The sequence below is a fragment of the Amblyraja radiata genome, chromosome 6 (assembly GCF_010909765.2).
Source record: "Amblyraja radiata isolate CabotCenter1 chromosome 6, sAmbRad1.1.pri, whole genome shotgun sequence".
Lineage (NCBI taxonomy): Eukaryota > Metazoa > Chordata > Chondrichthyes > Rajiformes > Rajidae > Amblyraja > Amblyraja radiata.
Window position 1 is genome coordinate 83835412 of NC_045961.1, and position 12166 is coordinate 83847577.

The 12166-nt window shown below is 44.7% G+C and overlaps 1 protein-coding gene across 1 annotated transcript in view; it reads left to right on the top strand.

Moving 5' to 3' along the window:
• The window catches only part of ipo5 (importin 5), a 57617-nt gene that overhangs the window by 42286 nt on the left and 3165 nt on the right, over positions 1–12166 (top strand). Inside the window, exons 19-24 of the mRNA XM_033023058.1 lie at positions 698–870; positions 2497–2608; positions 2801–2856; positions 3048–3170; positions 3259–3478; positions 9582–9810. Of these exons, the coding sequence (XP_032878949.1) occupies positions 698–870; positions 2497–2608; positions 2801–2856; positions 3048–3170; positions 3259–3478; positions 9582–9810 (913 nt within the window). The remainder of the gene's footprint in view (positions 1–697; positions 871–2496; positions 2609–2800; positions 2857–3047; positions 3171–3258; positions 3479–9581; positions 9811–12166) is intronic.

Genomic DNA, 12166 nt, shown 5'->3' on the forward strand with positions numbered 1-12166 from the left:
GTTCTTGACGAGTTTCAGGGATAATTTATATAATATTTTTACAAAATATGTGAAAATTTCATGTAGTTCCGTGAGTTGGGTCACGAAACTGCACAAAAAAGCTCCTCGGCCCACAGCCTAAAAGTGAAAGGAGGCATAAAAGTTCACAAAGACTGTTGGCTCTGGACTGCCAGGCAGAGTAGTGGAATAAGATTCAATTGCAGCTTTCAAAAGGGAACTGGGTAACTATCAAACACTAGAGGGCACAGCTTTAAGATGAGAGGGGAATGGTTTAAAGATGTGTGGAGCAATTTTGTTTTATACCAAGGGTGATGGTGCACTGTCAGGGTAATTGTGGAGGAAGGTTTAATAGTGCATTTAAGAGCCTTTTGAATAGGCATATAAATATGTATGGGGATAGAGGGATATGGGTTATATGCTGATTTAGGAGATTAGTTTAACTTGGCATCTTGTTCCCTACTGACATTGTGGGCTGAAGGGCCTGTTCTTGTGCTGTACTTATATCTGAAAATAAATAGGTGGTGGGAGAGGAGTGGGGGGGGGGGAGGGGTTCAGGGATAGAACAGGGAGTAGGTCCAGCTGGTTTCCTGTGGCACAGAACTGGCGTAAACTCAGGCCCTTGTGGTCTCCTTTCATGTTGTAATTACTCTGTGAATATTCTTTCAAAATACTCTTCAGTCCTCCTTAACAGAGAAACGTGTTCGTGTAGCTGCTGCTGAATCGATGCCTCTGCTGCTGGAATGTGCCCGGGTCCAAGGACCCGAGTACGTGACACAAATGTGGCATTTTATGTGTGATTCTCTCATCAAAGGAATTGGTACGGAGCCAGATTCTGATGTTCTTTCTGAAATAATGCATTCTTTTGCAAAGGTAATCTTTTATGCCAAATATGGAAAACATTGTCATTCATGTTTTTTTTTTAATGGTGCAAAGAATTGCTGTTAGGTGCTTCCTATCCCATAGAATTTGCTGGTATTGCTAACTTGTGGCTAAATAGGTGGTGTGTCATTTACAATTGTAGTTTCATACAGCATGGTAACACTTCCATGGGTCCTCCAGTCTGCACTTATCATCAGCCATTCACTTCCTCAAATCATGCTCTTTTATGCTCCTGCACATTCTTGCCATCTAACCCTGAGTCTGCCATTCACAAGGACAATTTACAGTGGCCAATTAACCTATTAAACCTACTGAATGAAATCCACGTGGTCACTGACAACATGTAAATTGAACACATACAGCACTGGATTTTAGGATTTAACCTGGTTCTCTATAACTGTGAGCGAACTGTGCTGCCCATTTGATTCTAGGTTTACCTTTGGCTTCCAACTTAGGAGCACAAACATCTGCAGTTCATTGCAGTATTGAGAGACATCCCCATGGGAGAAGGTGATATCTTCCAAATGAGACTTGGAAATGAGGCCCTGTTGACTCTCGGGGAACGTGACAAAAATCCCAAGGTCCTATTTTGAAAACCAGGGGATTTATCCGAGCAATATTTAGTCCTCAATGAATATGCAAAAAATGCAGATTTTAAGGTGTTTGCTAATTTGCCCGAGGGAACTTGCCATATGCAAAATAATGGTTAAGTTTCATATTTTACACCAGTGACCACATTTCTTAATTGTTTCATTGAAACTCCTTGCGTATGCTGAAAGGGACATGAAAGGCACTATGCAAATTCAGTTTTTTGAATCCTGCTATAACATGATCTACGTTATTTTAGATCAAACCTTTCATGGTTTTTTTAATCATAAGATACTACATTTTGAAGTAAGCAAAATGTAGAGCAGACTACACCGAATGACATTTGGTGCAAAACCTAAAACATTAAACAGGGTGGAATTTCTTCTTTAGCAATTGCCTGCTTTTGAAGACGAGCAGAGATCAGGTCAATTTCCTTCTCCAAGAGACCAGATATTTTCCTGAATTAACAAGCTTTGGTGCTGTATTTGCCATTCTTTGGTATGTGTAAACAAATGTCCATTCTGCATTTACAAAGCTTTCAGGTTGTGAATCCACTCGTCCGTTTGATCACTCCCATGAAAAGCTTAATGCTTTTTAAACTGGCTTTGCTTAATCCAAATAATCCCTCGCCATGACAAAAGGATGCTGATGTATTTAAATGGCAAATGCACTGTTGCAAATGCATCTGCACGGAGCAATACAATGAGATGCATAGGCCACAGACTGGAATGGAATGCAATGCAGCAAAAGTGATGTCCGGACTTTGACATCAGGCTGCTTTAGATATAGAAAAAAGAACATTACTTAACCTATTTAGTTAAACACTGAGTGAATGTAACTGAAATTGAGATATTTCCAATGATCTGTCGATGGCATGATCAAAATGCACAATCATTGCAATATTCAACGTAGAATCGCCCTTCTTGCCTTTCTTGCGTGTTAATATCTTATGCTCTCCATTTCAAATCTGTCTTCAGTACTGTGACCATATTGATGTTGTCCTTGCATTTTTTCCCCTCTGTTCTTTAGTGCATAGAGTTGATGGGTGAAGGCTGCTTAAACAAAGAACATCTTGAGGAACTGGGCAATATTATGAAGGGGAAATTAGAGGAACACTTCAAAAATCAAGAATTGAGACAAGGTATAAATGTGTTGCATCTTTAGGAAACTTCAAGACGATCTCTTGTAGAAACCAAACCATACCAAACCAAACCAAACATGTTTCTATCGTTATAACCTCTAATTTGCCATCTCATTTTTCTGTTTATATGCAAACCTTTAGTTGTAAATTTATGTTGAATTTAATTGGGTGATGTTTATCTTTTAACCTCAGCAAAGAGACAAGATGAAGACTATGATGAACAAGTGGAAGAAAATTTACAAGATGAAGTAACTTAATTTAGTTATTATAGTTTATTAAATTATCTTAAACTTATCTGCAGTAGTTATTATTGTGACAAGTTAATTTTGTGGAAAGATTACTGAAGCTCTTTTGTATATTAATTACCAGCAGTAAATTCTAAATGAATTTTGACTAATTCAAATTTGAGTGTGTTATGCAATTATTTGTTTGGTTGCAGGATGATGGTGATGTTTACATCTTGACTAAAATTTCGGACGTCTTGCACTCAATGTTCAGCTGTTATAGAGAGAAGGTGCTGCCGTGGTTTGAACAGATCCTCCCTCTCATAGTTAATCTAATTGTAAGTGTACAACAAAAGAAAGATTCAAGACTGGCTCCATTTTTCACAATATTGTTGTTTTGCTGATGAGTATTTTTTATTTCTGCAGTGTCCACACAGGCCATGGGCAGATAAGCAGTGGGGCCTGTGCATCTTTGATGATGTAATTGAGCATTGCAGCCCTACATCCTTTAAGTATGCAGAGTACTTCCTTCGGCCCATGTTGCAATACGTCTGCGACAACAGTCCTGAGGTCCGACAAGCAGCCGCCTATGGGATCGGTGTTATGGCTCAGTTTGGTGGAGAGAATTACAGGCCGTTCTGTACTGGTAGGTAATGGATTGGCTTTTATTTGTCTGAACAAATAGACTAGAAAATAAAACAAGCTGCTGGAAGAACTCACCATGTCGGGCAAAATTCGTGAAGGTAAATGGACAGTCGATGTTTCGGTCAAGACCCTTCTGTCCACACAAAGGGTCTCATAACTTAAGTTCTGGGAGTAGAATTGGGCCATTTAGCATGTCTACTCTGCCATTAAATCATGGCTGATCTATCTTTCCCCCTCAACCCCATTCTCCTGCCTTTGCCCAATAACTCCTGACACCCTTCTCATCCCGAAACATCTGTCCATTTCTCTCCACAACTGCTGCCTGACCCAAGTTCCTCCTGCAGATTGCTCTTTGCTTAAGCTTCTAGCATTTGTAGTTCTCATCGCTCCATTGCAGAGAATGACAATGCAAAAGTTGTTTTTAGCTTTGCACTGTTTTTTCAGCATATAATGACATGATGTCATAACTGCAGGAAGGTGCAGTGACTTAGCATTGATATATCAGCTGGGCTCTTAATTTATGAACATTCCAGGAGTTGTTAATCCACATCTGTTTGTTACAATAATAATAATAATAATAATAATATCTTTTATTGTCATTGCACGTCAGTGCAACGAGATTTAGTGTGCAGCTCCACTGATGTACAAGAAAGGTAAATAAATACAATACATAAATAAGCAAGCTGAATTGATTGACGTGACCATCTGAGGGAGACTGTCCAAAGGGGGTGGGTGGGGGGGCACTCATTAGGGCCGGTTCAGAGCCGCTATAGCTCTTGGGATAAAACTGTTCCTGAGTCTGGAGGTTCGGGCGTAGAAGGCCTTGTAACGTCTGCCGGAGGGAAGTAGTTGAAACAGACCGTGGCAGGGGTGTGATGCGTCCTTATGGATGCTGAGGGCCTTCCTGAGGCACCGCGTGTGGTAGATGCCCTCCAAGGCTCGTAGCTCTGTCCCGATGATCCTCTGCACTCTGTTGACGACGCGCTGAAGAGCTCTCCTCTCCGCCTCCGTGCAGCTGAGATACCACACTGAGATGCCATACGTTAGTATGCTCTCTGTGGTGCAGCGGTAGAACGTTGTCAGCAGCTGTTGGGGCAGACCAGTCTTTTTTAATGTCCTCAGGAAGAACAGTCGTTGCTGTGCCTTCTTGACCAGCGCGGCGGTGTTTGTGGACCATGTGAGGTCTTCTGAAATGTGAGTGCCCAGAAACTTAAAGCTGGACACTCTCTCCACACTTTCCCCGTAAATGGAGATTGGGGCGTATTCTCCAGAATGGGACCTCCTGAAGTCAATAATCAGCTCCTTGGTCTTGGAGGTGTTTAGTGCCAAGTTGTTATTGGCGCACCAGTCCGCCAGGTTCTGCACCTCCACTCTGTAGTTTGTTTCATCACCGTTGGTGATCAGTCCAATCACTGTTGTGTCGTCTGCAAACTTCACGATGGTGTTGGTGTCGAATGCAGGGACACAGTCGTGAGTGAAGAGGGAGTAGAGCATGGGGCTTAGTACACAACCCTGTGGTGTGCCGGTGCTCAGGGTGATGATGGAGGACAGGTGCGGGCCCAGTCTCACTGCCTGCTGTTGCTCCATGAGAAAGTTCAGGATCCAAGCGCATATCGGTGAGCTGAGGCCTAGCTGGTGGAGTTTGGTGGTGAGCTTGGTGGGGATGACCGTATTGAATGCAGAGCTATAGTCAATGAAGAGCATCCTCACATACGTGCCCTGTCTGTCCAGGTGAGTCAGGACAGTGTGAAGAGCCAGAGAGATGGCATCCTCTGTCGATCTATTTGCCCTGTATGCAAATTGATGGGAGTCCAGTGAGGCAGGGATGCTGGATTTAATATGGGAGAGCACCAGCCTTTCGAAGCACTTCATAGGGATTGGAGTCAGGGCAACCGGCCGGTAGTCGTTGAGGTTGGTGATTTTGGACTTTTTCGGCACCGGCACTATGGTGGCTGTTTTCAGGCACTTGGGGACCGTTGCCAGAGATAGAGATAGATTGAAGATTCTCGTGAATACCTCTGCCAGCTGTCCAGCACAGTCGTTTAGTACCCTTACCTGGACTCCATCAGGGCCTGCAGCCTTGCGTGGATTGATCCTACGCACTGTACCTCCTGAGTGCTCAGTGTTAAGGCCTGTCCCTCCGCTATGGCCGGCATTATTCCACACCTGGTGGTGTTGCCAGTTTCGAACCGGGCAAAGAAGGTGTTTAGTTCGTTGGCCAGTGTGATATCACCGTGGGGGCAGGCGGGGCTGCTCTAGTAGTCAGTGATGTCCCTGCCACCCTGCCACATGCTTCTGGTGTCCGCGGTATTGAAGTACTTTCTATCACATTTTCGCTTGTGCCTTTGAGGAGGGTTCATAAACTTGATAGCTGAACTGCAGTAGCCTGTTTCAAAGCTTAATTTATGGGTGTTATAAATGAGCAGTGGATTGAGCTGATTCTATAACGGTGTCAAGTCAAGTTTATTCGTCACATACACATACGAGTTGTGCAGTGAAATGAAAAGTGGCAATGCTCGCGGACTTTGTGCAAAAAGACAAACAAACAAACAACCAAACAAACTACAAACAATGTAACAGAATCACATATTCTTTTCCATATTAAATATTGTGGGCGGAAGGAAAAAGGGAAAAAAAACAGCAATTTAATACATAAAAAAATTTAAATTAATTTTTTTTTTTTAAAGCAGTAGAGTGGTACAGTAAAGTTAGTCCCTGGTGAGATAGGAGTTTACAGTCCTAATGGCCTCTGGGAAGAAGCTTCTCAACCTCTCCGTTCAGCGGCCAACTGCGGCGCTGAACTTACATCTCGCCGAGATCACCAGTGTGCGGAGCTCCGTCTGGCGTGGTCTGTTAGCTGGGAAGCCGCGGTCTCCGGCGGGAAGGCGGTCGTTCCTGGCACCCCAAGCTGCTGGGGGTTCTCCCGACGCCGGAGTACCATCACCCGGCAAGAACATCGGGCGCCGTGGCGGCGACTGTGGAGGCCTCAATAGGCCCGACTATGGGTAGACAAGAGGATGGGGACTGGACTTTGTGCCTTCCCCCACAGTGGGAATCACTGTGGGGGGATGTTTTGGTGTTGAATTTCTTTATGAATACTGTGTTGTATTTTTATTAGTGTGCTGCATGGACATCAGAATTTCCCCTGAATAAGGGGATTAATAAAGTATTTATCTATCTATCTATCTATCTATCTCACAGCATGGCAACGGAGGCGTTTACCTGATCGTACAGCCCGTTGCAGGGGTGGCAGGGGTCTCCCATGATTTTATTGGCTCTGGAGTTGCACCTCCTGATGTATAGTTCCTGCAGGGGGGCGAGTGAAGTTCCCATAGTGCGTTCGGCCGAACGCACTACTCTCTGCAGAGCCTTCTTGTCCTGGGCAGAGCAATTCCCAAACCAGATTGTAATATTTCCGGACAAGATGCTTTCCACAGCCGCTGAGTCGAAGCACAGGAGGATCCTCGGAGACACTCTGAATTTCCTCAATTGCCTGAGGTGGTAAATGCGCTGCCTTGCCTTACTCACGAGTGCTGCGGCGTGTGATGTCCATGTCATATCCTCAGAGATGTGGACTCCCAGGTATTTAAAGCAGCTCACCCTATCCACAGTATCCCCATTTATCCTCAATGGTGTGTACGTCCTTGGATGATGTGCCCTCCTAAAGGAGGATGAGGAGCCATCTTGGGGAACGGCTGCTAACCAGCAGCCGTCCGTTTAATTCACTTTTTATTTGCAGTTTTAGTGAGTCCTGTGCCTTGTTTGTGGGAGAGATAGACTTTTTAATGTGGGGGTAGGGGGTAACAATATTTCTAGGTCCCTACCTGGTCGGTGAGGCAGCTTTTTCTCCGGGCTGCCCCGTCAACCCGTCCTCGTGGCCTACCAGCGGGCGTGGAGCACCGTTTCCTAGCGGGGACCGCCCAGCACCTCGGCTTCGGTGGCGGCACAGCGCTGGAGCGCTATCGTGGAGCGGAGCGGGCGATGCCTTGCCTGGGTCGACGCGCTGGAGCTCTGGTGAGCTGTGACCGCCGAGATCAACACCTCCGGGCTGCGGGTCTGCGGAGCGGGCGGCGCCGACTTTAACATCGTGAGCCTGGGAGCTCCAAACCGGCGCGACCTTGTCGGCTTCGGAAGCCGCGGTCCCCAGTTAGGAAGCGGCCGTTCCAGGTGGCCCAGCCGCTGAAAGGACTCTCCCGACGCCGGGGCAACAGCACCCGGCCAGAACGGCCAGGAACATCGGGCCTCCGTAGAGGCAATAGCGGAGGCCTCAATAGGCCTGACTTTGGGAGAACTGGGGATGGGGACTGGACATTGTGCCTTCCCCCACAGTGGCAACCATTGTGGGGGGATGATTTTTTGTGTGTAATGTGAATATGTTAGTTTGTGTCCAAGATGGCTGTCGGAAGGGAGAGTGGATGCTGGCGCGGTTTAGCTGCCGCTGCTCTCTCTTCACATTGTGTTTTTGATTTTTTTTATCTTTGGAGTGAATTCTGTCTTTAATTTGTGTACTGGTGATGTCCTTATTATTTATTTTACTCCGACTATATGTTTTTTCTCTCTTGTTAATTTCTGTAAGGTGTCCTTGAGACTTTGAAAGGCGCCCGCAAATAAAATTTATTATTATTAAAGGTCCTGATGATGACTGTCTGACAAAAGATAAATTCTGACCACAGAAAGCCATTGACAACCTTGTTTCAAAAAAATTTACAGACTTGATTGCATTTATTATTGATGCTTCTCTGTATCCTTTTCCAATGTTTGATTTTCAAAAATACGTAAATATTTCTTTAGTGTACAGGAAAGGAAGCCTATCTTAAAAGATGGCACTGTATAAAAACAGATTTGAACAAAACTTAGTTGACATTGTAACTGAAAAGTTATTCGTTTTTATGGCATAATAGTTAAACACTGCAACCAATCTTGATGCGTTTCCCCTGTGCCTCGACCCCCCCCCCCCCCCCCACACTTTTACTTTCTTGATTCATGTGTTTGCCCTTGTTGAACGTTGCCACAAACAGTTTTGTTAAAGCTTAGATGGAATTGTAGAGGGCTCCGTGCATCTTTTAGTATTAATGGATAACACAACGCAGACAGCACCAGAAACTTGTCTGTGTTGCATACTGTGGGGAAAATTCCCTAGACACTATGGAAATATTATGGATAAGTGTAGCATGGAGGTGGAATTTTCCTGTTATTGGTATATTTTGTATATGTATACTGTATTACTGGATAACAAAGCAAGTGTTTGCTATATCATATTCTTCTGTTAAACTTTGGTTTTGCAGAACTTTGAGTAGTGCATGTATTAATGTTATTGGATACGGATTGAGTAGTAATTGAGCCTAATTGCCACATAGATGTTTAGAGTTTAGACCTCTGTTGAGCATCAGCTCATCAATAGAGTAACTCTGCTGCACCCGCTGAGTTTCTCCAGCTTTTTTGTGTACCTTCGGTTTTCCAGCATCTGCAGTTCCTTCTTAAACACAATAGAGTAACTCTGTCTGGTTCTGCCAACTGAATTTCAAGCTTCAGTCTGCACTGCGAACAACACTATGGACAGGTGGGCAGTGCTGGAAATGCTGTTGGCAGCTTGAGGATGGCTGGAGAGACAACTGAGTAAAACACAGTACTCACACCAACTCTCACATCCTCAATAAAGCACAAAGTGCTGGAGTAACTCAGCAGATCAGACAGCATCTGTGGAGGAAACAGACAGACAACATTTAGGGTCGGAACCCTGCTTCAGACTAATTCAATCTGAAGAAGAAGGGTCGTAACTCAAAATGTCGTCTGTCCATTCCCTCCACAGATGCTGCACGACCCGCTGAGTTTTTCCTTGAGGTAATGTGTTTGTGATCATCATAGATTTAAGATTAAATTAAATCATCTGTCGTAGGTACACAAAAATGCTGGAGAAACTCAGCGGGTGCAGCAGCATCTATGGAGCAAAGGCGATGGGCAACGTTTCGGGCCGAAACCCTTCTTCAGACTCGATAGGCAACGTTTTGGGCTGAAACCCTTATAAATCATCTGTCTACGTCTTGTCGGTTTTGGGGAAAGCTGGCTGCCAGGATAATTAATGTTAATTTCTCTTCCCCCAACAGAGGCAATTCCACTCTTGGTTGGAGTTATCCAGATGGAAGGGTCCAAAACCAAAGAAAATATTAATGCAACAGAAAACTGTATATCTGCTGTAGGGAAAGTCATGAAGTGTCGACCAGAATGTGTAAATGTCACTGAGATTTTACCTCACTGGCTCTCGTGGCTTCCACTGCACGAAGACAAAGAAGAAGCAGTCCACACATTCAATTATTTGTGTGATCTTATTGAAAGGCAAGTTCTTTGTCTTGCCACAATGATAATTATAATTTGTGAACTGGCGAAGTATTCTGAAGAGGTTAAATGCTATTGGGACAAAGGGTACTGAGGAAAATAATCAGGGTTGTACTGCATGGAAACAGGTCCTTCAACCCACTATGTTTGCACCAAGCATCAAGCTCTCTCATTTTCCCTCTTGCATCCCCCATCACTGAATCCCCTGCCACCCTCCTACACATGGTGAAATTTAGTGACCAATTAGCTTGAAACACAGCACATTTTTGGAATATGGTGGTAAACCTGGAAGTGAGTTTCGGGAGGCACGGTGACACATCAGTCCAGTTGCTGCCTTCCTGTGCTTGCAGCATCGCAGACCCGGGTTTGATCCCAATTACAGGTGCTGTTTGTATGGAGTTTGTACGTTCTCCCCGTGACCATGTAGGTTTTCGGTTTCCTCCCACACTCCAAAAACATTCAGGTTTGTAGGTAAATTGGCTTGGTATAAATGTAAAATTGGCCTTCGTGTGTGTAGGGTAGTGTTAATGTGCGGGGATCACTGGTCGGTTTGGACTCTGGGCCGAAGGGCCTGTTTCATTACTGTATCTCAAAACTAAACTAAATTTACCTGGGGAAACCCATGCTGCCAGTGAGGAAGAACACACAGGCAGCACCAGAGGTTGGGATGGAACCTCGTCTCTTGAGGCACGTGCCATGATGCCACTACAGGAGCAAGGGGACGGGGACTAACCGCCTCGTGAATGCCGTTCTTGTCTTTGAATTCAAGACGAGGGCAAAATCTCAGTCTGTGCGCTAGTGCATTGCCAAGTGATTATTACACTGGGAGAACAGACATCTTTTGATCAGCAATTAAACACAAGCCTCTTGTGCTCCTGCGGATGTCATATCCTGTGGGATTATTTGGAAGGAAAGCTGGTGCCTGGTCAGTAATAGTGTTTAAGTCATCACCTCGTCAGGTCATTTTTACATACTTGGCTCTTCTAAGTTTGCTGCATGTAGTTTAAAGCCACATTCCCTCATGATAATGGAATTGATTTAGATCTATGAGGAAACTTGCAGTCAGTAATGTGTGAAATGTTCCCACTGTGTTTTCTTACCCACCACTCGTGGGTCCAAGCTTCTGTTCACAAGATACAGTAGGTTCTATACGGGTGTCGGGTTATGGGGAGAAAAGGCAGGAGAATGGGATTAGGTGGGAGTGATAGATCAGCCATGATTGCATAGCAGGGTAGACTTAATGGGCCAAATGGCCTAATTCTGCTCCTATCACTGACGACCTTGTGCTAGTTTAGTTTAAGTTTAGAGATAGAGCATGGAAACAGGCCCTTCAGGCCACTGAGTCCACGTGGACCATCAATCACCCATTTATGTTTAGTTCTATGTTATCCCACTTTCTTTTCCACTCTCTACCCTCTAGGGGAAATTTAGAGACTAATTAATCTACAAACATGCTCGTCTTATGGGATGTGGGAGGAAACCCACGTGGTCACAGAGAAGATGTGGACAGCACCTGAGGTTAGAATCAAACCCTGGATCTCTGGTACTGTGAGGCAGCAGATCTACCAGTTGCACCACACTGCCACCCTAAGGGCCCATTCCTGATTATACTTAAGAAGATGGTGGTCGTGAATCGCTACTTGAGCGGCTGCAGTCCATGTGGTGAAAGAATTGCTACACTTCACCCTTGGTTTTGCTTGCAACAAAAGTAGAGCCTGGAAAGGCTCAGCAGTTTGGACAGCATCTGTGAAACTCTTGCCCCACCTTACAGGTCCTCTGGCAGTTCATTCCATATATGTACCAGCTCGTTCTATATATGTGTGGAAAAATTGCCCCTCTGGTTCTTATTTGAACCTCTCACCTTAAAACCGTTGCCCTCTAGATCTTGGTTCTCCTATCCTTAGATAAAGACTGCATTCATCCTACCTCTGCCCCTTGTGATATTCTACAACTCTAAGATTGCCCCTCAGTGTTCTACACTCCAAGGATTCAAGTCCTAGCTTGCCCAGCGTGTCTCAGCAACTCAAGCTCCAACATACTTGCAAATCTTTTCTGCACTCTTTTCAGCTCTGACATATTTCCTATCAGCCATGATCATATTGAATGGGCCGAAGGCTCGAAGGGCCGAATGGCCTACTCGTGCACCTAATTTCTATGTTTCTATGTTGTTGGGATTGGAGTCCAATTAAAGACTTAATAGGGAAGCAGATTTTTTCTCTCAAGAACATTAGCGGGTTTTTATCACATTCCGGTTGTTTTGTGGTCTCCATTACTGGTACCGATTAGCAAATGTGCTGACCGGCATGTTTGTAATAGTTATTTGACAGTGGGCAGCAGTCAATGCAACTTGCTGGTT